Genomic DNA, 26,053 nt, shown 5'->3' with positions numbered 1-26,053 from the left:
TAGAGGCTGTCTCTTTCAGAACGTCTCTCTGCCTCTCAGGGGCCAGACTAGAGGCTGTCTCTTTCAGAACGATGTCTCTCTGCCTCTCAGGGGCCAGACTAGAGGCTGTCTCTTTCAGAACGTCTCTCTGCCTCTCAGGGGCCAGACTAGAGGCTGTCTCTTTCAGAACGTCTCTCTGTACCTCTCAGGGGCCAGACTAGAGGCTGTCTCTTTCAGAACGTCTCTCTGCCTCTCAGGGGCCAGACTAGAGGCTGTCTCTTTCAGAACGTCTCTCTGCCTCTCAGGGGCCAGACTAGAGGCTGTCTCTTTCAGAACGTCTCTCTGCCTCTCAGGGGCCAGACTAGAGGCCGTCTCTTTCAGAACGACGTCTCTCTGCCTCTCAGGGGCCAGACTAGAGGCTGTCTCTTTCAGAACGTCTCTGTGCCTCTCAGGGGCCAGACTAGAGGCTGTCTCTTTCAGAACGTCTCTCTGCCTCTCAGGGGCCAGACTAGAGGCTGTCTCTTTCAGAACGTTTCTCTGCCTCTCAGGGGCCAGACTAGAGGCTGTCTCTTTCAGAACGTCTCTCTGCCTCTCAGGGGCCAGACTAGAGGCTGTCTCTTTCAGAACGACGTCTCTCTGCCTCTCAGGGGCCAGACTAGAGGCCGTCTCTTTCAGAACGACGTCTCTCTGCCTCTCAGGGGCCAGACTAGAGGCCGTCTCTTTCAGAACGACGTCTCTCTGCCTCTCAGGGGCCAGACTAGAGGCTGTCTCTTTCAGAACGTCTCTCTGCCTCTCAGGGGCCAGACTAGAGGCTGTCTCTTTCAGAACGTCTCTGTGCCTCTCAGGGGCCAGACTAGAGGCTGTCTCTTTCAGAACGCCTCTCTGCCTCTCAGGGGCCAGACTAGAGGCTGTCTCTTTCAGAACGTCTCTCTGCCTCTCAGGGGCCAGACTAGAGGCTGTCTCTTTCAGAACGACGTCTCTCTGCCTCTCAGGGGCCAGACTAGAGGCTGTCTCTTTCAGAACGTCTCTCTGCCTCTCAGGGGCCAGACTAGAGGCCGTCTCTTTCAGAACGACGTCTCTCTGCCTCTCAGGGGCCAGACTAGAGGCTGTCTCTTTCAGAACGTCTCTGTGCCTCTCAGGGGCCAGACTAGAGGCTGTCTCTTTCAGAACGACGTCTCTGTGCCTCTCAGGGCCCAGACTAGAGGCTGTCTCTTTCAGAACGTCTCTGTGCCTCTCAGGGGCCAGACTAGAGGCTGTCTCTTTCAGAACGACGTCTCTCTGCCTCTCAGGGGCCAGACTAGAGGCTGTCTCTTTCAGAACGTCTCTCTGCCTCTCAGGGGCCAGACTAGAGGCTGTCTCTTTCAGAACGACGTCTCTCTGCCTCTCAGGGGCCAGACTAGAGGCTGTCTCTTTCAGAACGTCTCTCTGCCTCTCAGGGGCCAGACTAGAGGCTGTCTCTTTCAGAACGTCTCTCTGCCTCTCAGGGGCCAGACTAGAGGCTGTCTCTTTCAGAACGACGTCTCTCTGCCTCTCAGGGGCCAGACTAGAGGCCGTCTCTTTCAGAACGTCTCTCTGCCTCTCAGGGGCCAGACTAGAGGCTGTCTCTTTCAGAACGTCTCTCTGCCTCTCAGGGGCCAGACTAGAGGCTGTCTCTTTCAGAACGCAAAAAAAGAATGCAAAAAAATGAACGAACTAAAACGAAAGCGAACGCAAAAAAAAGAATGCAAAAAAGAACACAAAAAAACGAACGAAAAAAAAGAACTAAAACGAAAACGCAAAAAACCGAACGAACGAAAAAAAAAACGCAAAAAAATGAACGAACTAAAACGAAAATGCAAAAAAACGAACCCAAAAAAAAGAACAAACTAAAACGAAAACGCAAAAAAAGAAGAAAAAACGAACGCAAATAAAAATTACGAACTAAAACGAAAACGCAAAAAAATTAACAAACTAAGACAAAAACGCACAAAAAGAACGCAAAAAAACGAACGAACTAAAACGCAAAAAAACGCAAAAAAATTTACGAACGAAAACGAAAACGCAAAAAAAAGAACACAAAAAAACGAACGCAAAGAAATTTACGAACTAAGACGAAAACGCAAAAAAAAGGACGAACTAAAACGAAAACGCAACAAAAAAAACGCAAAAAAAATAATGAACTAAAACAAAAACGCTCAGGGGCCAGACTAGAGGCTGTCTCTTTCAGAACGACGTCTCTCTGCCTCTCAGGGGCCAGACTAGAGGCTGTCTCTTTCAGAACGACGTCTCTCTGCCTCTCAGGGGCCAGACTAGAGGCTGTCTCTTTCAGAACGACGTCTCTCTGCCTCTCAGGGGCCAGACTAGAGGCTGTCTCTTTCAGAACGTCTCTGTGCCTCTCAGGGGCCAGACTAGAGGCTGTCTCTTTCAGAACGACGTCTCTCTGCCTCTCAGGGGCCAGACTAGAGGCTGTCTCTTTCAGAACGACGTCTCTCTGCCTCTCAGGGGCCAGACTAGAGGCTGTCTCTTTCAGAACGACGTCTCTGTGCCTCTCAGGGGCCAGACTAGAGGCCGTCTCTTTCAGAACGTCTCTCTGCCTCTCAGGGGCCAGACTAGAGGCCGTCTCTTTCAGAACGTCTCTGTGCCTCTCAGGGGCCAGACTAGAGGCTGTCTCTTTCAGAACGTCTCTCTGCCTCTCAGGGGCCAGACTAGAGGCTGTCTCTTTCAGAACGACGTCTCTGTGCCTCTCAGGGGCCAGACTAGAGGCCGTCTCTTTCAGAACGTCTCTCTGCCTCTCAGGGGCCAGACTAGAGGCTGTCTCTTTCAGAACGACGTCTCTCTGCCTCTCAGGGGCCAGACTAGAGGCTGTCTCTTTCAGAACGTCTCTCTGCCTCTCAGGGGCCAGACTAGAGGCCGTCTCTTTCAGAACGACGTCTCTCTGCCTCTCAGGGGCCAGACTAGAGGCTGTCTCTTTCAGAACGACGTCTCTCTGCCTCTCAGGGGCCAGACTAGAGGCTGTCTCTTTCAGAACGACGTCTCTCTGCCTCTCAGGGGCCAGACTAGAGGCTGTCTCTTTCAGAACGACGTCTCTCTGCCTCTCAGGGGCCAGACTAGAGGCTGTCTCTTTCAGAACGTCTCTCTGCCTCTCAGGGGCCAGACTAGAGGCCGTCTCTTTCAGAACGACGTCTCTCTGCCTCTCAGGGGCCAGACTAGAGGCTGTCTCTTTCAGAGCGGGCATCTGTAGTATCTCCTCACCCCCTTGTGAGATCGCCCCCTTGAATCGACAGATCAGCCAAGGGGGCCCAGACAGCTGCAGCTATATCACGTAGGGGTGAGCTGACTAGTTCGAAAATCCGACTAACTGGTAGGGATATTGTTTTAAAAATTTTTTATACGACTGCTATCCAACTATTGCTATGGAGCAATAACGATGGTTGGATAAACACATTACATTTCATATCTTAGCTGAATGTAAACATAAATGGAATGTTATCTTAAAGCCGCTGTGTGATTGGCTAGAGGATGGCACCAAGGTCCCTCCCCTGAGTCCCCTCTATAAATACTACTGCTTGCATTTAGATTTTACCACTTTTTCCCCCTTACCTGTGCATATTGGTCCGATCGGGGCAGATGATCATATCTGATTTGTGCCTCCAGTTCTGCTAAGCACTTACAGCACAGTTCTGCTAAGCACTTACAGAACAGTGAATTCATTGATTTCTCTTATTCACTCTTGTATCTTTTATAAATCTGATCATGTGCCCTTTCAGCGAAACAACACCAAAAAACACGCGCCACTGAGAGCACACACACACTGACTGAGAGAACACGCCCACTGACTGAGAGGACACACCCACTGACTGAGAAGACACGCCCACTGACTGAGAGAACACGCCCACTGACTGAGAGAACACGCCCACTGACTGAGAGAACACGCCCACTGACTGAGAGAACACGCCCACTGACTGAGAGCACACGCCCACTGACTGAGAGAACACGCCCACTGACTGATAGGACACACCCACTGACTGAGAGGACACACCCAATGGCTGAGAGAACACGCCCACTGACTGAGAGAACACGCCCACTGACTGAGAGGACACACCCAATGGCTGAGAGAACACGCCCACTGACTGAGAGGACACACCCACTGACTGAGAGGACACACCCACTGACTGAGAGGACACACCCACTGACTGAGAGAACACACCCACTGAGTGAGAGGACACACCCACTGACTGAGAGAAACCGCCCACTGACTGAGAGAACACGCCTACTGACTGAGAGAACACGCCCACTAACTGAGAGGACACACCCACTGACTGAGAGGACACACCCACTGACTGAGAGGACACACCCACTGACTGAGAGAACACGCCCACTGACTGAGAGGACACACCCACTGACTGAGAGAACACACCCACTGACTGAGAGAACACGCCCACTGACTGAGAGAACACGCCCACTGACTGAGAGAACACGCCCACTGACTGAGAGAACACACCCACTGACTGAGAGGACACACCCACTGACTGAGAGAAACCGCCCACTGACTGAGAGAACACGCTCACTGACTGAGAGAACACGCCCACTAACTGAGAGGACACACCCACTGACTGAGAGGACACACCCACTGACTGAGAGGACACACCCACTGACTGAGAGAACACGCCCACTGACTGAGAGGACACACCCACTGACTGAGAGAACACACCCACTGACTGAGAGAACACGCCCACTGACTGAGAGAACACGCCCACTGACTGAGAGAACACGCCCACTGACTGAGAGAACACACCCACTGACTGAGAGGACACACCCACTGACTGAGAGAAACCGCCCACTGACTGAGAGAACACGCTCACTGACTGAGAGAACACGCCCACTAACTGAGAGGACACACCCACTGACTGAGAGGACACACCCACTGACTGAGAGGACACACCCACTGACTGAGAGAACACGCCCACTGACTGAGAGGACACACCCACTGACTGAGAGAACACACCCACTGACTGAGAGAACACGCCCACTGACTGAGAGAACACGCCCACTGACTGAGAGAACACGCCCACTGACCATGTGAGCCTTGGTTGCCAGATAAGGATCTGACCCGACTATGACTTCATGACCCATACCACCCTTTAGTCATTTGAGCAAGTTTGATAGAATCCAGAATTCCAATCCAACGTTGTTGTAATGTTGGGTTGCTTACCAACAAGAGCTTTGCAAAATAAACAAATACCAATGTTTATTATGCCTCTGACGTGGAGTTCATTGCTGGGTTAAGTACTTCTATTCTATTCACATAATATGCTTACTACATATATCTATTCTATTCACATATATGCTTACCACTTGTATCTATTGCTATGTCCACCCATCACAATCACGCAAACTGTCTAACGCCTGTCCCGTCTCCCTGTGAGTGGCTGTCACGGAGTGATGACCAGAGTGTTGAACGTCCCGTGATGATGACCGGGAGGATGCGACCCTCTCTCCGCCGCCCCCTTGCCTCAAATAGATCCGCCATCAGCTCTATTTTTAATCTTTCAAAATGTTCAGTTGCTATCGCATGCACTTATCTGTTTCATTACACATAGTGCATGCTTACCAACTGTTCGCCTGTTATTGCAACACTACTATCACCAACATCTAAGAAGGGAGATCCCCCCTTGAATGGCCCTTCTAAGGTTTCTCTCCTCCACATTTCCTGTGGTGCATTTTTTCCTATTGCTAGGTTTTAGTGAGTTTTTCCTTACCTTCGCGTGGGGTATGTCTGGGAGTGTTGCATTTATTTAAAGAAATTTGACTTTATGGTGTTTTTGTTTTGTTCTTGATTTGTTGTGATGTTTCTTCTTGACTTGTTTAAAGAAGACGTGTCCGGCCCATGGGAACATTAACGTGTGTTGTTGGGCCTTACAAATAAATTTGATTTGATATGATTGGCTGGCTGGTAGGTAGACTGATTTTCAGGAGCCAATGGCTGTTTGGGGATTACCCATAGTGCTAGCTTTGAAGAGAAAAACTAGTAGAGGCTTTAGCCTACTACATCACCGCTAGCCCAGGGCCTTATATAACAATTTTTATATATCAAATAAATAAAGAATGCCAGACTGACATTTTGGCATACCTATCTTCTGGCTGCACTGTATCTCCATGATTTATCTAATACCCAAATGCTTCCTTTTATATGATAAATATCGCAGTACATTGCAATGCAATATGCCTCATACAATTTTAGAAGCACTGTTTCCCCAAAATATTGCTGGATTAGCCAAGCTCAATTGTGAATTGTGTGAATGACACAGTGGTCACAGACCGCAGTGTGGCTATGGAAGCGACCTACAACACAGAGTACATACAACACACAGCTTCAAGAAGAGAATCCTCCTTGCTGCAAGACAACTAAACAACACTGATTTGCAGTGTGCATGGGAGGCTAGCATCCCTGGAGTATGCTAATCAATAGATTCTTGTCCACGACTGAGCTAATACGGTAGCTATTTATTTTGGGCTGTTACAGTGCTTACACGGTGCTCACCTTGCTCCTTCCTACTTTTTTTTTTTTGTAAGCTAAATGAGGCTTGCGGTGAAGGGATGGAATTCTAATGATGATCACCTGTTTAGTTATGTATGAATCTCAATTAATATTAGTCAAACAGAGACACAAGCATTGCTTAGCCTACTGCATTATGTATTGGTCAAACAGAGACAAAGACATTGCTTAGCCTACTGCATTATGTATTGGTCAAACAGAGACAAAGACATTGCTTAGCCTTCTGTATTATGTATTGGTCAAACAGAGACAAAGGCATTGCTTAGCCTTCTGTATTATGTATTGGTCAAACAGAGAGACAAAAGCATAGCTTAGCCTTCTGTGTTATGTATTGGTCAAACAGCGAGACAAAAAAGGCATTGCTTAGCCTACTGTATTATGTATTGGTCAAACAGCGAGACAAAAAGCATTGCTTATAGCCTATTACAGTATGTATTGGTCAAACAGAGTGACAAAAGCATTGCATTTGTATTTAAATGCTATAGGCGAATCTCATTTAAATACTATTACTTCAGGAAAATGGGATCCTCATGCCCACAAGGTCAAATGTATTACATAATGTCTGCTAATGTAGTTATTGAGTAATTCAGTTCGCCACTGCTTTGGCTTGAAGAAGCAAGATACTTTGGGGTTAGCATTAATCATTTTGGACTGCACACTTAGCACCTAAATGTAGGCGAAATGCCCCGTTCACATTACAGCGGCTTGAAGTCCTAGCATTCTAGGTTAAGTGTAAAATGTAGTCTAATGTCTGTTATGGCTGAAACTCTGACCCCAAAGGCAGAGAAGGACACAGCTAGAGTAAAAGTTAATCAAGGGTTTTAATACCCACAAACAATAATAAAAAGGGAACACAGAGCGCAGTGGCAGCAACAGGCAAGCTGGGTCGATAGCTGGATACAGGTCCATACAGACATCCTCACGGGGGAGACAAGGGAGCAGCTGAGGCGCTGCCGGTGTGACACACTGAAGTTTATATGGAAAAAATTTACACAATCACTGGAGCAAGAATTACCCCAAAAAACACGAGAAGAGAGACACTGGTGACTCTACCACCGAGATGGAATTATCTGGCCCTGTAGTTCTTCTTCTTCTTCTTCTTTTCTATTTTTTGGCGGTTGGCAAACACTTTCGACGAGCATTACCGCCATCTACTGAAAAGGAGTGTGGATCTGGATGTCCTAAATCCTATAAAATAAACCTGTCGTTCTCAAAAAATAAAACAAACTCTCCATACACACTTCCCCAGAATTCCTTTGCAAAATATCAACTATTTTAAGCGCTATCTTTTCCCTCTTCAAATCCCTAATAAGACCTTTCCTCTGCCTTTGATACAATGCACACTGCTCTACCACATGTTCTACCGTTTCTAGACTAACCCTACACTCACATTGCCCATCGATATGCTTTTTTAACATAACTAACGTACTATTCAACCCTGTATGCCCCAACCTCATCCTTGTAAACACGTCCTCTTCTTGCTTGCTCCTACTAGTAGCCCTACTCCAACCCACCCTCTTCTGCACCCCATAAAACCATCTCCCTAACCTCTCATTATCCCACATGCCTCTCCATTTTTCCTTAGCCTTCATTTTGACTATACTCTGGATTTCAGCCTTACTAATCTGTACATTCATTGTAACTCCATTAAGTCCACAAGCTCCTTTGGCCAACTTGTCCGCAAACTCATTCCCTCGAACCCCTATATGGGCCGGCACCCACAAAAAGACCACCGTACTACCCGAACGCCTAAGTCTGTCCACCATCTGCACTATTTCCAGCACAATATCCATCCTTGACTGGGACACTACATTTTGTATACTCACCAACGACGACAATGAGTCTGACGCAATAAAAATTTCACCCTTAGGCCTATTCTCCTCTATCCACGACAACCCTATCATTATAGCTACTAATTCTGCCGTATACACTGCTAGACCGTCACTCAATCTCTCTTTTTTCGAAATGCCAAGACTTGGGATTGTAAATGCCGCCCCCACTCTGCCTGACTCCATTTTAGATGCATCTGTATAAACCACCAGTCCTCCACCATACTTTAACCCAATATAACCCTCCACCACACGACTACTAATCTCCTCTCTCTCCTTCAACTCCACCAATTCTATATCAACAACAGGGGTCTCCATCAACCACAGAGGAACTACTGGGAAACAGACTGTCGGACACACACTCATCTCCAGAACGCCCATCTCTCTAGCTTTTGCCTCTATAACCCACCCAAAACTTTCTATCTGCACCTTCTCTCTTTCCTGACACTGCACTAATACACCTTTGCTAATATGATCCTCCTTATGACCCCTAAGATTGGCCCAATACACTAACCCCAACTGATCTCTTCTAATACTCAAGGGCATTTCTCCCATCTCCACCTGGAGTGCTGCAATAGGCGTAGTCGTCATAGCCCCACAACACAATCTCAACGCCTTACTCTGAATTACATCCAACTTACGTAAATGAGTTTTTGCTGCCGACCTATAAATAATACACCCATAATCAAATAACGATCTGATGAGACAAATATAGACTGTCCTCATAGCATCCCTACTGGCTCCCCAATCCAGCCCTCTCAAACACCTCATCACATTCAGTACTTTCTTACATTTATCCACCATCTTACATATGTGCAAAGACCACGTTAACCTCTTATCAAACCACACACCAAGATACTTAAACTGCTCTACCCTTTCCAACATTTTATCACCTATCGATATACTCAACTCTTGGGGAATACTCCTCCTTGAGAAAAATATTGTTTTTGTCTTGTCAATTGACAATCTAAAACCCCACTCAAGCGACCACCTTCTCACCTCATTTACTGCTTCTTGCATTTTACATACTATATAATTGAGATTCCTCCCCCTTTTCCATATAGCCCCATCATCCGCAAACAGCGCTACCTTAACGGACCCTTCCAAATTCTTAAAAACATCATTAATCATTATCGCAAATATCACTGGACTAATAATACTTCCTTGTGGAGTCCCATTCTCTACCATATATTCCTCACTAAACACACCATTAATTCTTACCACTATATTCCTATCAGACAAAAAATTATTTATCCACTTAAGCATCCTACCTCTAATTCCCATTTGATGAAGCTTAATAATAAGACCCTGTCTCCAAACCATATCATAGGCCTTTTCAATATCAAAAAACACAGCAATAACTGACTCCTTATTTACCTGCGCTTTCCTAATGTCGTCTTCAAGCGCAACAGCAGGGTCCATCGTCCCTCTCCCTTTCCTAAATCCACTTTGGTAGCTATACAATAATCCTCTCGTCTCCAGCCAATATACCAGTCTATCATTAATCATTCTTTCCATCAACTTCCCCATTTGAGACGTCAATGCTATGGGCCTATAATTACTTGGGTCTTTTGCGTCCTTACCAGGCTTTCTAATAGGAACGATAACTGATTGCTTCCACCCTCCAGGAATCTCCCCTTCAGACCATACTCTGTTAAACAACCTCAGTACCACTTCTTTTGACATAACACTCAACTTCTCCAACATAGCGTAACAAATATTGTCTCTACCTCTGGCCCTGTAGTTGAGATCAAACCAGGCTTTTATTGTCTGCGGGATGAGATGAGTGAATGCAGGTGTGCCACATCGTCAGCCATGCCCCTTGTCATGCTGCAGGAGATGAGCAAACAGAGGAGGGAGGGGGAAGCAGGGGATAGGACACAAACACTACACACATTTGAAATGTTTATTTATGTCCACATAAACAGAAGTACAAGGAAGCCTCATACAAAGGACATAAACACTGCCAGTTAGGGGTGTAACGGTACACAGAAGCCACGGTTCGGTACGTACTACCTCGGTATTGGGGTCACGGTTCGGTACGAGTTCGGTACAACAGAAAACAAATATTTATAATTATTATTATTAATATACATTTCTTTTTAATTACATTTTTTATTTTATTTTTTTTAATTGATATATTATGTGTGTGTGTGTGTTGGCGATGCGCGGCGTGTGTGTGTGTGTGTTGGCAATGCGTGGCGTGTGTGTTTGTGTCTTTCCATTGGTTTCATTTGGTTAACATTATTGGGCTAACAAGAAAACAAAAAAAAACTGTACAATTGTAATGACCCTGCAGGCTGCAGCTGGTCTTCTAATGTAAATGTGCCTTCCTCTGTGCACTTTCGCTCGCTCTGAAGTCGGACTCTGTGTGCCCGGCCACGCGCGCTGTTCTCACACGGAACCCGCGAGTGCCTGCATGTGCGACTTGTGTGTTTGCGCTGAGGCGTATTCGTTGTATGGCTGCACGTACCGCACCGTGACGGCCGTACCGTAAATTCGCGGGACGAATACACGTACCGTTACACCCCTACTGCCAGTGCAGTCAGAAAGTATGAAAGAACAGCCAGTTACAAAGTGCATGGACGGCAGAACGCTGTTACATACAGTATGGCTGAACTACTTGTCTGACACATCGGACATGAATCATGGGTAAAGGAAACAACGCCTACTCCAAATTGAGCGCTTCCTATAATAGCTGATACTGAGCAGTACCTTGCCAACTGCTTGGCCTTCCTTTTGGGGAGACCGGCTATTTGTAGGCCCCTCACAACCAACTTGTGCACATGCCCTAGGCTGCCAAAGATAAAAACTAGAAGTTTACATCTGTAGCCTAGCTGTGAGATGGTCTGCTGTAGCTGTTGGTATTTCAACACTTTGGTTAGAAAGGCTTCTTATAAGCTGTAAAAAAAAAAAGTACAGCCAACCTCAAAAATGGACACCTCCCTAAGGTGTTCATTTACAACAAATACAACAGGGGCGTTAGCTGTAATATTAGAGAACACAGAATCATCATTGCACAGGTTAATGGTTAATTAAGGTCTATGTTCTATGTTGGAACAATGCTGTAACTGCACTGAAAGCCTGGCTGGGTGGTCATTAAAGAATCTAATCTAATCTAAATAAACATGCTTGGCTAGCGTGATGGAGGACCTAAAAATAGAAGAGATATCTTTCGCTATCAAATCTACTATTCTGTCATGCCTACTTATGTAGAGGCCCCTGTATAGATGGCAACCTTTTAAGATGTGGGACATGGTTTCAGCTATTTGGTCACTGTCAGGCATAAAAAAAAATATTGTTTGTTTCCTGTTGGTTGTCAGTTAAGCCTTTGTCTCAATGTTGTCTGTAAAGTTATTTTTTATCCAGAGTAACTTGGTGATCCTTTTCTGTGTTTTATTAAATAATGATTTTCAGATTTTGAGATATGGTATTTTCATGGAGAACAGTGCAGCTGCAACAGATAGCACTTTAGTGATAATTTTCTGTAATCCATAATTTTTTTTTTTTAAATCTCAAGGCCCCCCCTGTCATGCCTCTGCGCCCCCCGGGGGGCGCGCCCCCCACTTTGAGAAACACTGAGTTAAGGCATGGGTAGGTAGGGAATTTATTTTATTTTATTTTTTTATTTTATTCTTTCCCACAGCGACTATGGATAGGGAATTTCTTTATTTAATTAAAATGTTCACAACAACATGGATGCATGTACTCTGCCAGCATGTTTAATATCCATAATACTAAAGATTTGACTAAGATTTCTATGAAGATTTCTATAATTTTTTTTTCTTTTTTTTTTAACTCATAAAATATATTGGGTCGCACCTAAATCGGCAGGGTCGGCCGGCAACCGGAAACAAACAATATTTTTTGTTATGCCCCATGATGAATACAGTGAGTAGCATGATTGCCTGGAAACCAGATGGAGAGATTCAGTTTAAATCAGGGGCGTCCATTTGGTATGGCAAGGTATGGCACTCGCCATACCTTGGCAAATAAGAATGTAAATTTTTTTTTTTTTTTTTATGTTGATTTTTTATGTTGATTTAGAATTCGAATGTCAACATTATGAACGAAGCTTCGAACTATTTGGTACAGCCCTAGCATGTTTTGATATTGTCAATGATCTCACTTTTACTAGGTGACTTTTACTGTGACTAACTGAAATATGCCCAAAAAAAAGGAAAATGGACATAGGGACGTTTTTAATCAAAGGGCAGCAGAGACAAGTGATACAGGGACATAGGTAAGGTCTGGCTTAGTGATTATAATAGTGCAGTTCAGCATTCAAACCCCCCGTTCAACCCCCCCCCCCCTCCTCGCCATACCTTGCCTTTTAGTGAAAGGACGCCACTGGTTTAAATGGTAAGACCTGTAATCTCGCTTTCAAAGTAAAGATAACAATGCACTCATCTATGGCAACATTTTTTAACACAGAGTGAGAGACAGAATGGTCCGCAGCAGGGAGACACGCAGTCTTCCCCTGCAGTCTCAACTCAGTCCATTATTGTTCCCGCTGTCTTTCCTGTTGTGCCCACAGGAGGCGACCTCGGGCATTAGTCAGTGGAAGTTGGTGATCCATTCCACACACAGTCATAGATGCTCTGACAGAGATACTGGGGTCAGATATAATATTCTCTGAGACAGCCACTGCCTCAGAGTTAGACCCCACCCACTCCAGGGTAACATCAGCCCAGCAACACATGTCATTTAGGTCCGGCCAGTCTGACCACACACCGAAGCCAGGAGAGCGACTGTCCTGCTTTCCATTCGGCTTTCTCTTGAAGCCTAGGAAGTTAGGGTCCGAACCACACGCCAGGGGGACCTTACGTCTTTTTAGGTCCAAGAAAAGAGAAGAACGAGCGAGCATTCTCACATACTGGTCGTCACTGTTCAGCATATTCAACAGATGGGAGAGCCGTGTAGCAATATATGCCCGTTCAAAATTGGGAACACCCAGACCACCCTCACGTTTACTGTGAAATATAATGTTGCGTGTTGTGTGTGTGTTGAGGCCAGTCCATTGTCTCACTAGGTGTACGGTTTTATCAGTCAAATCATGTAGTGATTTTCGTGGAATATACTTGTACATTGGAGAACAGATGTTGTACTTTGGCCAGTGCCATTACTCCGATTGCCTCAAGTTTCATGATGAGTGGAAGTGGTGATGCATGAATTAAATCAAGTCTGCTGGTGTATTCAGAGATGATTTCATCAACCTGTTCTTTCCACTCACCTGCCACATTAAACGTTAGGTTATGACTATAACCAAGTTCTGTTAGTTAGGGGCGATGCTTGGCATCGCTACTGCACTATCTCGCGTACGTGCACGCGTACTGAATAAACCACAAATGTACCTCTAATACCAGTATTAGTCTGACCACACCCCTCATCAGCTTACCTTCATAAGCAGGTGTGTGGTCACCTGCTCTCCTCCTTCCCAAGCTTTCACCACAAGGTGAGGACAAGGGCTGCAGCGGCGTCCGATGCCAAGCATCGCCCCTAACTAACAGAACTTGGTTATAGTCATAACCTAACGTTCTGTATCGTTAGTGGCTTAGCTTGGCATCGCTACTGCACAAGGGAGGCCAAGCGGAGCCACTTGGCTGACAAATACACCCCGCTGACAGCCCCCCAAAACCATCAGAACAGGGAGGGCCGAGCCCCCCCGACCCCCCCTAATGGAGGGTAGCCCCCCTATTAGGGACGTCACGGGAGGGCGACGGACCCGACCGTGCGAAGAGGCACTCAAGCAACTCAACGCACAGGGTGAGCAGACCGTGGCTTGACCCCACGACTACACACACGCACAACCCGCATGCCACCCGGGAACGAACGGAGGAACAACCTCGTTACTGCCCCCAGAATCACGGGGTCAAGGGCAAACCCAACCCCGTGGCAAGGCCGTAGCAGCGGAGCACGAAGGAAGACCCAGACCCACCAAAAGGACTGGACTCCCTGGAATGGGGGCCCGGAGAAGTCCATGATGCCAGCATCAAGACCCCACCAGGTGGGCACGTAGTGCCCCGCCCCCCACATCGCCAGCGTATTCGGACAAAGGCCCCTCAGTTACTGCACCTGGTATTCCCAGGCGGAACCAACCAGGCCAGAACCTGCCCAGCTTCCGAGATCGGACGAGACCGGGCGTGTTCAGGTCGGTATGGCCGTAAGCCGAGCGGGCCCCGTCCCCCCAATAGTACACCGCCTGGCACACTGACCCTGCAGAATAGGCAGTCAGCATGGCCGTAAGCACACAAAAAAGGTTAACCAACGGAAGCAGGCAGCGCACCGGGGAAAAACCAGGCAACAGGCTGTTAACCCTAGCCTGGAGACTGCGGACGAGACAGGCGCCAGAGGGGACAGCTGAACACAGCCGCCCCGGCGGAAGGAGCGTAAGCTGGCGGTGTTGCATGACCAAGCCTCCATTTAACAACCCCCACCCAGAGGGGTCGAGGCAGAGAAGGCTGACACGATTGGCAGACGTCATGAACGTGCAGGGGCACCCTCAAACGGTGAACCCGGGAGTTGACACTGCTCCAACACACCAGGGAATCAACCACCTCGGTGTTACCCAATGCGGTGGTTGTTCCTATAACCCCTCAAGAAAAAACTCCAAAACACACCTGCGGGTATACACCGGCTATACCGCAGTACAAGTGTTTCAGTTTCCAAAAAGGGTTAACCCAGGCCTACGGGTCGCAAACATCACTTCGGACCGGGCCTGGCGGTACGGGAAGCACAGGGTCACCAGAGGAGGTCAAAAAACCACCCCCACAGGCCCCTCTTCGCCATGCGTGAGAGAGGAGCGAAAAATAATGGAGAACCAGCCCCTAAGCACACCGTACCTGGTATTCCCCGGCGGTCTCCCAACCAAGTACTAACCAGGACCAACCTGTGTAGCGGCCGAGATCCGACGAGATCGAGCGCGTACAGAATGGCATGGCTGTAAGCCATGACGACAGTGCTGAGTAAAAACATACCCAACCAGGGTCTCCATAGCGCTTAACCCTGTGACACCCAGACCGACCTGGCATTTTTCCCCCTGAAAAAAGCCCAAGTCCCTCAGGGTACCAGAACAGCAGATCTGCATCCCCGGCGGACAACGGGTTCAACTGATCTGGACCAGCGTGACCAGAACCAGTCCCGTGCCCTAACCACGCCGACATGCCTACTCCAGGAGAAGGGCAGATATGCGTGTTGATCTTAACATGAAAAGAAGGCGCCACCCAGACGTCGGGACGAACCGCGCCTGGTGGCCCACCCCAAGGGCGTGAGACCCCACTACATATGTTCAGATCCATCCCGTCATCATCCCCCAGACATGAACGAGAATCCGTCGACAACCCACCCAGGTCATGGGATGTGGTCGCCGGAAGAGGAAAAACCCCCATCTCAGTTGCTTTATAAAAACGCTGTTTCAACCACAAGCAACTAAGGCGTGCCAGTCAATCGCCTGTTTACAGCGAGCTAGCACTATACGTGCGTCGGGACACACCCCCATCAATGAACAGGCTATTTAGACCTGTCATTGAATCCCCAAGGCGCCCAGGGGAACGACAAGAGGGGTGTGACACTCCCTAACTCCAACACTTCTGGAATAGAAAGAAGGAAGCATCAACAGTATGTATCCCAGTCTACACAGCCGGGGTAAAAAATGTTCACATTTTTACATCCCACCACCCTCCCATAGGAAAGAGACGGGGATCCCCAGAGAGACTTCCCACGCGAGCTGTACAGATTGAAAAGAATATATTGCACCTTGAGCCATGTAAAAAACTGGTTTTAGGGCCTCCGGGGAAGAGGCACCGAACCCATACACACTCAATAAACGAATTGAATCGAATATACATACAATAGAAAAGGACCCTTCTAGAGGGTCCACTCACTTTGACAATCTGAGGAGGAAGGCTCTGTACTCTGATGGAGGCTTCCTCACATGGAAGAAGGAGTCCGAACTCACAGAAGGCCTGAGTAGGCGCTTGGTGAGGAGGAGCCCTGACCACCCCCCCTGAAAACAGATCCATCACATGGACCTGAACAGCACACGGAAGTCCTACCAACAGAGACGCGCACGGTGACGTACTCTATGGCGGGGGAATTCCTGCGGTGCACACGCCCAATATACCAGGCCGTGGGACCAGGAACTCCCTCCCCCCCCCCCCCCCCCGTAACGTGCCGAACCGCCACGTGACGGGAACCTTGAAGGACAGGGGGTGTACCCCTGACCGACAGAACAATGGGGAGAGGAAAGGTTACCAGTTCACCCCTTTACGACCCCACACCCATGATACGACGTAACGACAAAAAGAGAATATGACACAGTCATAGTCAGCTCTATGAAGCGTTTCACAGCTCCACACAGCGCACGAGCTAACCTGCTATCTGATTTTTACTAAGGAAAAACACAGAATAGAGAGGGCTCTAAGAACCCCGGTCCAACATACACATGTGCTTCTGTGGCCAGTACAACCCAGTTGTAGGTCACATGACACACACAACCCATCATCACCTACAAAAAATGGCAAAAACACTCAACAGAGGAACGCCGTTTTTTTCACAATGAGAGAATACATCATTCTTGATTAGTATCGACCACAGGCCTTGCTAAGCACACATGACAGCAACCAAACCAATTTCCCTTTAGGAAATAAGTTTCTCCAGCAGATTTAGCACAACCTCAGCAATCAAGCTGAGAGTTACATCGTATCCCTACCACACAAAAGACACAATTAATGCACAACATGTCTGATAGGAGGTGATAAAGTCCCCAGGGAACCGGGGGGGGAAACACAATCCTCCTATTTTACCCTCAATACGGCCAGTTAAAACAGGAAAACCTGTTAATGTGTGAACTCACTGTTCATTGTCATTACAGTCTGAGAAAGAACATTCTTTTACTCACTCGTCACCAAGCATAGCTTCATAGGTTAGTTGCCTTAGTAGTGAGTACACGGTACACATAAACACCATGATGTTTCTCACACAACAACCAGATCAATACATCACGACCTGCACGGAGAAGCTAACTGCCAGTGACAAAAACAGCTCACACACAACCCGCAACGTATCTCAAATGCATTGCAACAACACACGTTTTGGGAAAAAAACACCGTTATTCACAATACATTTAGCAAGGTAAAACCAGAAGACGTGTTATGAGGTCTGGCCAACCCCGTACCTGCCCGGAACGCAGATCAGCGAAGTGCAGTCACAAGCCACCGTAGAACACAGCCGTCCCGTGTTGTTCGATCCGGGCAGCGTCGCCGCTCCACCAGTCGCTACAGTCCTCTTTGTTGACGCAATCCCCGTCTAGGCTCAGGCAGGGTCGACGAACATCCCCTGTCAAGGATGACGTCGTGGTCAAGAGTGTAAAACATGTTAAAAATCAAAGCACGTTCAACAGAATAGCATCAAGCTAACGGCTGCTCCAACCGTTCGGGTGCTATTGCTTCCGCTCGCGAGACGCCGATCTACGACGCACGCGATCAGGAGCGAGCTCCCGGCGGCGCGCGAGAAGCCAAGCTACCCCGCGCCAGGCCACCGACCGGCTAACCGTAAGCTATGAACATGTAAACAATGACATAACACTCACCCAGACAGGCCGCCGTTCTGAACCCTCCTCACTTTTTAAGAGAAAAGAGAAAACAAGACGTCAACACCGCTTCACAACGGTGACATTAACACGTCCGGCGGAATCAGCACAGTACCAACTGGCCTGTATAGCTGACTTTGAACATGAATCTGCCGCTATCGCACATTACATGCACATATCCCCTCGTGAAGGAATACTCTCATTTGGATATGAAAGATGGGGTCTTAACACGGTGACAGAGAGAATCCACTCGTCCAGAACACACAGGGATCACCAGTGTCAATGGTCGCGGCCCACTAGTTAAAACTATAATGGTCGCCAGACCAAGGCCTTCTGTCGCCTAGACGGCTAAACAAAGGACCCTAGCCTGGGGCCGGTTTCCATAAACTTTGTCAAGTAGCCCCCATAGCACTAACAGACAAGTGGAGCCCGCCAGCAAACACTACTCACCCAACCTGGAACGCACCGCTCCTCACAACAGCGGCATGTCCGACAGTTCAGCTGTGGCCTGACAGGTTTCACCCCAACAAACACAGCAAGGAACTGCAGTTGAGAAGCATGCAGCGGCGTGCTCCCAATACGAAAACCGGTGGAGGGTTTGTAGAATGATCATCATCTTCTAGACACTCCAGTACGAAGACAATATCGCCGTATTTTCTCGAAAATAGTGAGAGAGAAAATAAAGATATGATGTCAACGTATCCTTGTTTCCCAAGCTGTTCCTAATCCAATTTCTTCCATCATGGTGTCAAGTGTGGGGATCTACCGAGGCACCTCTTCCTTGTGGTGAAAGCGAGAAGGAGGAGAGCAGGTGACCACACACCTGCTTATGAAGGTAAGCTGATGAGGGGTGTGGTCAGACTAATACTGGTATTAGAGGTACATTTGTGGTTTATTCAGTACGCGTGCACGTACGCGAGATAGTGCAGTAGCGATGCCAAGCTAAGCCACTAACGATACAGAACTTGTGACCCATAGGTATGTGTATGTCTTATGACGTGAATAGACTGTAATGGGTTTACTCTGTGTTTGAGTGATACCAACGGTTTCCCCCACTCCGCCTTTCATAAAACACTGCACATTTTTTATCCTTAACCTCTAATCCAGACCACTCCAAAAAGGAGTCGGTTCTGGAGAGCATGGTGTTCATTTCAGCCGCATGATATGAGGCAACCTGTACACCGTCTGCATACCGGGGTTAGGGGAAATGACATTAGCGGGGGCACACATACAGAGCCACTTCAACCACTGGTTTAGTGCTATAACAAAATTAACAGCACTCCACGGACAACCAGTCTTAACACCAACTTGGAGAGGGATGGGGTCTGTGAGCTGTTTACCACAGATAACCCATCGTCTGTGCTGAATGTTTGTTAGTGTTTGGTCTTTTTTGTTGGTTTTTAGTACTTTTAAACATCCATTTTTAGTAAGTATTCGTCTTCATTTGATCCTATAATTTTTTTCATTTACCGATTTGTGGACTTTTTGGAGTTTCTACTTGTGGACTGTGGCCTGGATTTCTTCCCCTGATCTTTGGGGAGCTGTCCTGCTGTGCTACTGGCTGAGCTGAGCTCTGCTTCCACCTGCCCTGCCCTACTCTGCTGCTCTGCTGTAGCTGAGCTCTGCTTCCACCTGCCCTGTCCTGCCCTACTCTGCTGCTGTAGCTGAGCTCTGCTTCCACCTGCCCTGTCCTGCCCTACTCTGCTGCTGTAGCTGAGCTCTGCTTCCACCTGCCCTGTCCTGCCCTACTCTGCTGCTGTAGCTGAGCTCTGCTTCCATCTGCCCTGCCCTACTCTGCTGCTCTGCTGTAGCTGAGCTCTGCTTCCACCTGCCCTGCCCTGCCCTACTCTGCTGTGCTTCTCTAGATTGACTTTTACTAGTCATGCTGCTGGCGAGTATGACTTACTACCATAGTGTCTTTGTTCACCGTCACGTCACTTCCGACTGAGAGAACGTCGCACGTGTTTGGCTGCCGCTTCTCATCGGAGTTTGTTTGTTTGTTTGTTTGTTTGTTTGTTTGTTTGTTTGTTTGTTTGTTTGTTTGTTTGTTTGGTTTGTTTTGTTTGTTTTGTTCATGTCTAAACGTTAAAGTCCATGTACTGTCTCTGTCCATGTACTGTGTTTGTCCATGTACTATATAATGCAATGTCTGTAAAGTGCTTTGAGATAACATAATGTAAGGCGCTATATAAAATAAATGTATTATTATAAAGGAACCACAATACACGTTTTTGACAATGTCAATATAAACCTGGGGCAGATGTATTTCCTCAAGAGCTGTAATCATAACATTGTGTGCATTGTGTGAAAAACAGCAGAGTATTCACTAGACCCGTGCTTAAAGTCGTCGATACCCGTTTTGAGACAAAACACATGTTCATTCATGCCTTGCCGATCGATGTAGGCCTTTTGCTTGGGAGAGTATATGTTTTCATCCACAAGCCATGGGTGGATTCGGGCAAGAACGCATTTCATGAACACTTTATAGATGGTGGGTAAAAGGGAAATGTCTTTCCAGGTTGACGGATCATCGGGGATATTGCCTTTTTTGGGGATCCTATAGACGACACACACACATACACACGCACACACACACACACACACACACACACACACACACACACACACACACACACACACACACACACACACACACACACACATACACATACACACACTAAAAACACAAAGGAACAAACTACAACCATCACAATGTCAGAGGAATGAAAGTACAACTACAGGGATAAAAAAATTAAATGGTCACTGTCCAACATATTCTTTATGTAATTCTATGCTGGTGACTGGCAGTCTGAAAAGAATCCGAGGTACTCTGATTACAAGTCTAGAAATCCTTCATTAAATAATAGATAAACCAATGTGTTTTGACTCAGAGAGTCTTCATCTGGGTATGATGAGACAGGTCCTTGTTTTTGATCAGCTCCAAAAGTACTTGCTCCGTAGGTCTTGTTAGGCACCTTCCAGATTATTATTATTAGTCAATTATAAGGACCCTGCAATCCAAGAATCAAACCTTTTTCAATATCATACTTTTTTAGAAAGCCCTTCGTACGAACTTGGGTGCTCGCTTTGCCAAGACATCCCCATAGTAGTATTCCTACAGTATACATCCACTTTCATGCATCATCTCTGCTTTTTGCCATCCAGCATAGCCGTGTAAACAGCATGTGTGTGTGTGTGTGTGTGTATGTGTGTGTGTCTGCACATGAGCGGCAGGCAGGACGACCTCAAGCCGTCATAATTAAAAGACACAGCGCTGGTCTCCCCAGACTGCTAATGAGATTCTTGTCTCATCATCAGCTAATGTTGCCATTAGGGACTTCAGGTTGCAGCTGCACAGCCCTGTTGTTCACCTGGAACACTCCTCCAGATCAGGAAGTACCCCGGCTCAGCATGCACCAGCAGCAGGAACCTCCCCACACACGTGACCCATTCCCTCCAGTAGCACGATAAACCCTGAAGGAATGAGAAAAATAAACAGGACAAGCCGAAATCACGCTTCTGAAAAAGCTGCATTGTCAGTCCATTGCAGAACTTGTGCTTTTAAGCTCTTTGCCGCAAAGTAGGGAACCATTTTCTCCCCCTTCACTTTCCTTGTCCGGAGAACGATGCCAATACACCCCAATGTGCCTTGAATAACATTAGCCAAAAACTGCATTAGCATCCAGTAGGGCTGACCCCTATTAATCGATTAGTCGACTAATCGGTCGAAAGGGGCCGTAGTCGACTGGCCAACCTCTTAGTCGAATATAATAAAAAAAAAAAAAAAAAAAAAAAATTATTTTTTTTTACCATTCTTTCCAAAAGAAAATAGGCCTAGAATCGTGGCTAACGCTAATGGCACACATACCAGAGGCTAACTGCCTATGAAAACAGGCACAGAGGCACTGAAGGAGGATTTCACCCATCTAATGAACACACTAGACTAGACAAATATCAAGATGTATCCATCAGTGGACCAATTGCATGCTTTTGCAGAGGACAAGAAGCCTTCAGTCGACTCCTTCAGACATTAAGCACCCCACACAGCCCAAAAAAAAAAAAAAAAAAAACCAATAGTCGACTAACGGCAAATTTTGGCCAATCCTAGTCGACCATCCAAATCCTTAGTCGGGGACAGCCCTAGCATCCAGTCAAGGCGTCTTGGCATGACTGACAGCAGCAATGCTAAGGCTGTGTCTGTGTCTCACCTATTCGGTGGTAGAACTCGTACACCTACTGTGAATTGTACCTAAACTGCACCTCGTCCATTTATGCCTTGCACTATATAGTATTGTATATTAGTACACTGCACAGTATTGTATATTGTATGGTAACTACGTCTACGAACATTGTACATATGTCTAAACTGAACACTGTGACCTCTTTTTTTACTTCTAATTTTTACTATGTCTTTATTTCATACTTATCTTGTCATGCACAGTCTCTGGAGCGCAACAGTAAGAAGCATTTTGTACAAAAGTATTCTGTACTTCTGTATGACAACTATTAAAGAAACTTGAAACTTGAAACTTGAATAGCTGCCAGTGTTACACTGGAATCTGTGACCCGTCAGAAACAGTGACCTGTGTGCCGGTTCTCTGCTGAACCGTAACCCTAACCTTGACCTCAGTGGAGACCTCACGTGATGAAGATGAACAAAATGGTAAAAATGGACAAAAGGTCACTATTTCTGACGGGTTACATATTTCACAGACTGCATGAAAAGTCTCACAGTCTCACAGTGCCATGCTACTAAGTGCCACGAAGCAGTCATTGTTGAATGCACACTAAAAGTATAGTTACCTTATCCATTACGCTGTACTCTTAAGTTCCTCTGCTTGAATGAGTTTATTAGAGGAGAACTACTGTAGCTGTATGTGTGAGCCATATACAACTTTTTTGAATATCTAGCTCAAGTCCCACTAAAGTGATTTCTAAGCTGTTTTAGGGAGCGAAACCATGGCTCGCATAATGTAATGGAGTATGTTCCACATTGACCCAATGCTGAACAATGGCACTTTTTTAGATATATCTTTTTTTATTGAAAATGTACGGTTTTTCGTGTGTAGGAAACACTCCATTGATAAGCAGAAATAACTAAAACATTGTTATGTTCACATGTCATTTGTATGCTGAGGAGATACCATGCTCTTTCAAGATCCATGTCACGGCATATATTGAAACACCTAGAATTGTATAAACCGCCCTCACATCAGTTTGAATCGAGTGAATATATTCGGTTCTTCAAAACACAATTGTGTGTTTAGAAATGGCTAGAAACACAACAAATCTATAGATTTTTAAACTTTGGGGCCCTTCAAATCATCTCTCTGTGCTCAGCTATGAAACGCTCCCTCTGAATCACTACATCTCAAAGCGACATGTGTTGTCTAGTGCAGTCCAAGTCTATTTCTTTGATGGCTTCCTCCTCCTGTCTCCCTGCAGGTTTCGGGATGACCACTCCGGTGACGGTAGCAGGCAAGGTGTTCCTGATCTTCTACGGGATGCTGGGCTGCGCCGCCACCATCCTCTTCTTTAACCTGTTCCTGGAGCGCATCATCACCCTGCTGGCCGTGGTGATGAAGGCGGTGAGGGAGCGGCGCATCCGGAACAGCGGACTCCTGCCGCCGGGCATCCGCCACGACTTCTCGGCCTACAGCTTCCCGGGCTGGAAGCCCTCGGTGTACCACGTGATGCTGATCCTCGGCCTGTCCGCCATCACCATCTCCTGCTGCGCCTCGGCCATGTACACGCCCGTGGAGGGCTGGGCCTACCTGGACTCCCTCTACTTCTGCTTCGCCACCTTCAGCACCATCGGCTTCGGCGACCTGGTGAGCAGCCAGAAAGCGGCGTACGAGTACCAGAGCCTCTACCGGGTGGCCAACTTCCTCTTCATGCTGACGGGCGTGTGTTGCATCTACTCGCTCTTCAACGTCATCTCCATCGTCATCAAGCAGGTGCTCAACTGGCTGCTGGAGAAGATGAGCTGCCTGTTCTGCCAGCGCTGCAACAAGGGCAACGCCTTCCTGGGCCGCCGCAACGCCATCCGGCCGGGCGCCAAGGTGCGCAAGGACAAGGGCCGCGCCGGGCGGACGGCCGACGCGGACGGGCCCGGTGACAGTGACACAGAGGGACGCAGGCTGTCGGGGGAGATGATCTCCATGAAGGAGCTCACGGCCTCCAGCAAGGTGTCCCTGGCCCTCATGCAGAAGCAGCTGTCGGATTCGGCCAACGGATATCCCAGGACAGTGAGCGGAGGCTCACTCCATAACGGTTTTTCCGGGGGAGTGGGCGCCCTGGGTATCATGAACAACAGACTGGCAGAGACGAGTAACTCCAGGTAGAGCCTCGTCAGGCACTGATACTGGGTTCAACCTGAGCTGTGGGAATGCTAACAGAGTGGGGCAGCTCTCTGGCTCCACACGGCAAGGCCTTTGGGTCGATTATCATAGACAAAGATGAGGCTTTTGAAATGGATTCTAAAATATCCCTCTTGATATGCATGATATGCATGATTTCTTTTGGATACCTTTGGTTGGAATTAACAACATGTGGTGATGATGATGATGATGATGATGATGAGGTGGATGATGATGATGAGGTGGATGGTGATAGATATCATGGGGATGATATGAAGAAAGATCCACCTGTATAAACATTTTAATGTGCACTGCTGTCATATAAACCCCTTGGTGCATAAATGGAGAGCGCCACACAAGGAGGCATGAAGGGCACAACCTGCTACGGTAAATCTAGTCAATCTCAGATCCATCGAAGAACAACTCCTGGACACACAAACACACACACACCAGTGTTATTCACCGGACGGATTTGCCATACAACAGTTAATATAGGAATATGAAGATTAGTTTACTGTAATGGAGATGATGGTGGGGCACGTCATGCGGTCGTCGTAGCTTTCAAACTTATTGCCAGTTTATTCCAATGTACATGTGGAATTGTGATATAAACATTTTGGGAACAAAAAGGGAATTACCGGATAATATAGCACATATTTAAACTATGCATTGTATTTATCTCCATGCATTACTTGCACCATTCGATGACCTTTCACTCATCAAGCAAAGCCCCCCCCCCTTTGTTGTATCTTGACACGTCGGAGCCTCAGGCGGTTGATTCCATAGATCAAGGCACGTGGAATGAGAGAGCAGTTCCTACGGGGTATAGCTATAATGTGAGAGGGCACCACACGGCAGGCCTTCAAACAGTCATTTCTTATTTCCCAAGATGGAGAGAGGGGTGGGGGTGGGAGGAGAAGAGCAGAGAGCGGCGGAATGAAAATCGGTTGGCTCCGATGAGAAGCTTATCAGCTCCAAACATGTTTAGGGGGCCAAAGGCTTCGACTCAAAGGGTACGTGTAGGCTAAAGTTAAACTGAAGGCACATTGCAACTCTGCCGACTCTCTCTCCACCAAAGGTTGCCTGTCAAAAAAGAGAGATGAAAAAGCCTGCCGTTGAATAATCACTGAACAGTATGGAGTTTGCAGACCTCAGAGCATGAATGAGAAATACCCCTTTCACATCCCACTGGGCCTAAAGGAGAGAGGACATATGCACGAGAGAGGATGTATGGATGAGAGGGAATGAGGGGAGGGTAGAGGAGAAATACGGATGCTTTTCTCCACCAGGCACATAATAACCGTGATAAAAAATGTCACTAAGGGAGTGGGATAACGAGGGAAATAAGTTCCTCTGCTTCCTTTCATGCAGTCATTATCTAGCATTGATTCTCGTCTTTACTGAGGATTTTACACGCCTTTCCGCTAGAGAGAAGCCTTTTGTGCTGCAGCAGCTCGGCATGAGACAAAAAGCATGAACCCAAAAAGAGGTATGATAGAGGCTTTCTTTTCCCTTGATTTCAGTGCAAATGTGCGGGCTTAGTTTAATGGATGGAGGCTGTTTTGTGGCGGAGAGATGGTGCGATCAATGTCTCTCTCTATTTCTCTCTCGCTCTCCCTCTCTCTGTATATTTCTCTCTCTATCTCTATCTCTATCTCTATCTCTCTCTCTCTCTCTCTCTCTCTCTCTCTCTCTCTCTCACTTCTAAGTGCACCAGCCATTTAAATCAATCGCTGTGAGTTAAAGATAGCGTTGACTGTTG

General features: G+C 47.2%; 1 protein-coding gene across 1 annotated transcript in view; it reads left to right on the top strand.

Annotated features, from left to right (window-relative positions):
• kcnk12 (potassium channel, subfamily K, member 12) overlaps nt 1-24,276 on the top strand; it is a gene marked incomplete at both ends in the record, with an annotated part of 146,495 nt that extends 122,219 nt beyond the window's left edge. Inside the window, one exon of the mRNA XM_084321105.1 lies at nt 23,378-24,276. Within this exon, the coding sequence (XP_084177231.1) occupies nt 23,378-24,276 (899 nt within the window). The remainder of the gene's footprint in view (nt 1-23,377) is intronic.
• Between the last annotated feature and the right edge of the window lie 1,777 nt (nt 24,277-26,053).

Source organism: Notolepis coatsorum (assembly GCF_963971535.1).
Source record: "Notolepis coatsorum genome assembly, chromosome: 9".
NCBI lineage: Eukaryota > Metazoa > Chordata > Actinopteri > Aulopiformes > Paralepididae > Notolepis > Notolepis coatsorum.
Note: the sequence above shows the minus strand (reverse complement) of the source record. Positions and strands in the feature narration are given on the sequence as shown.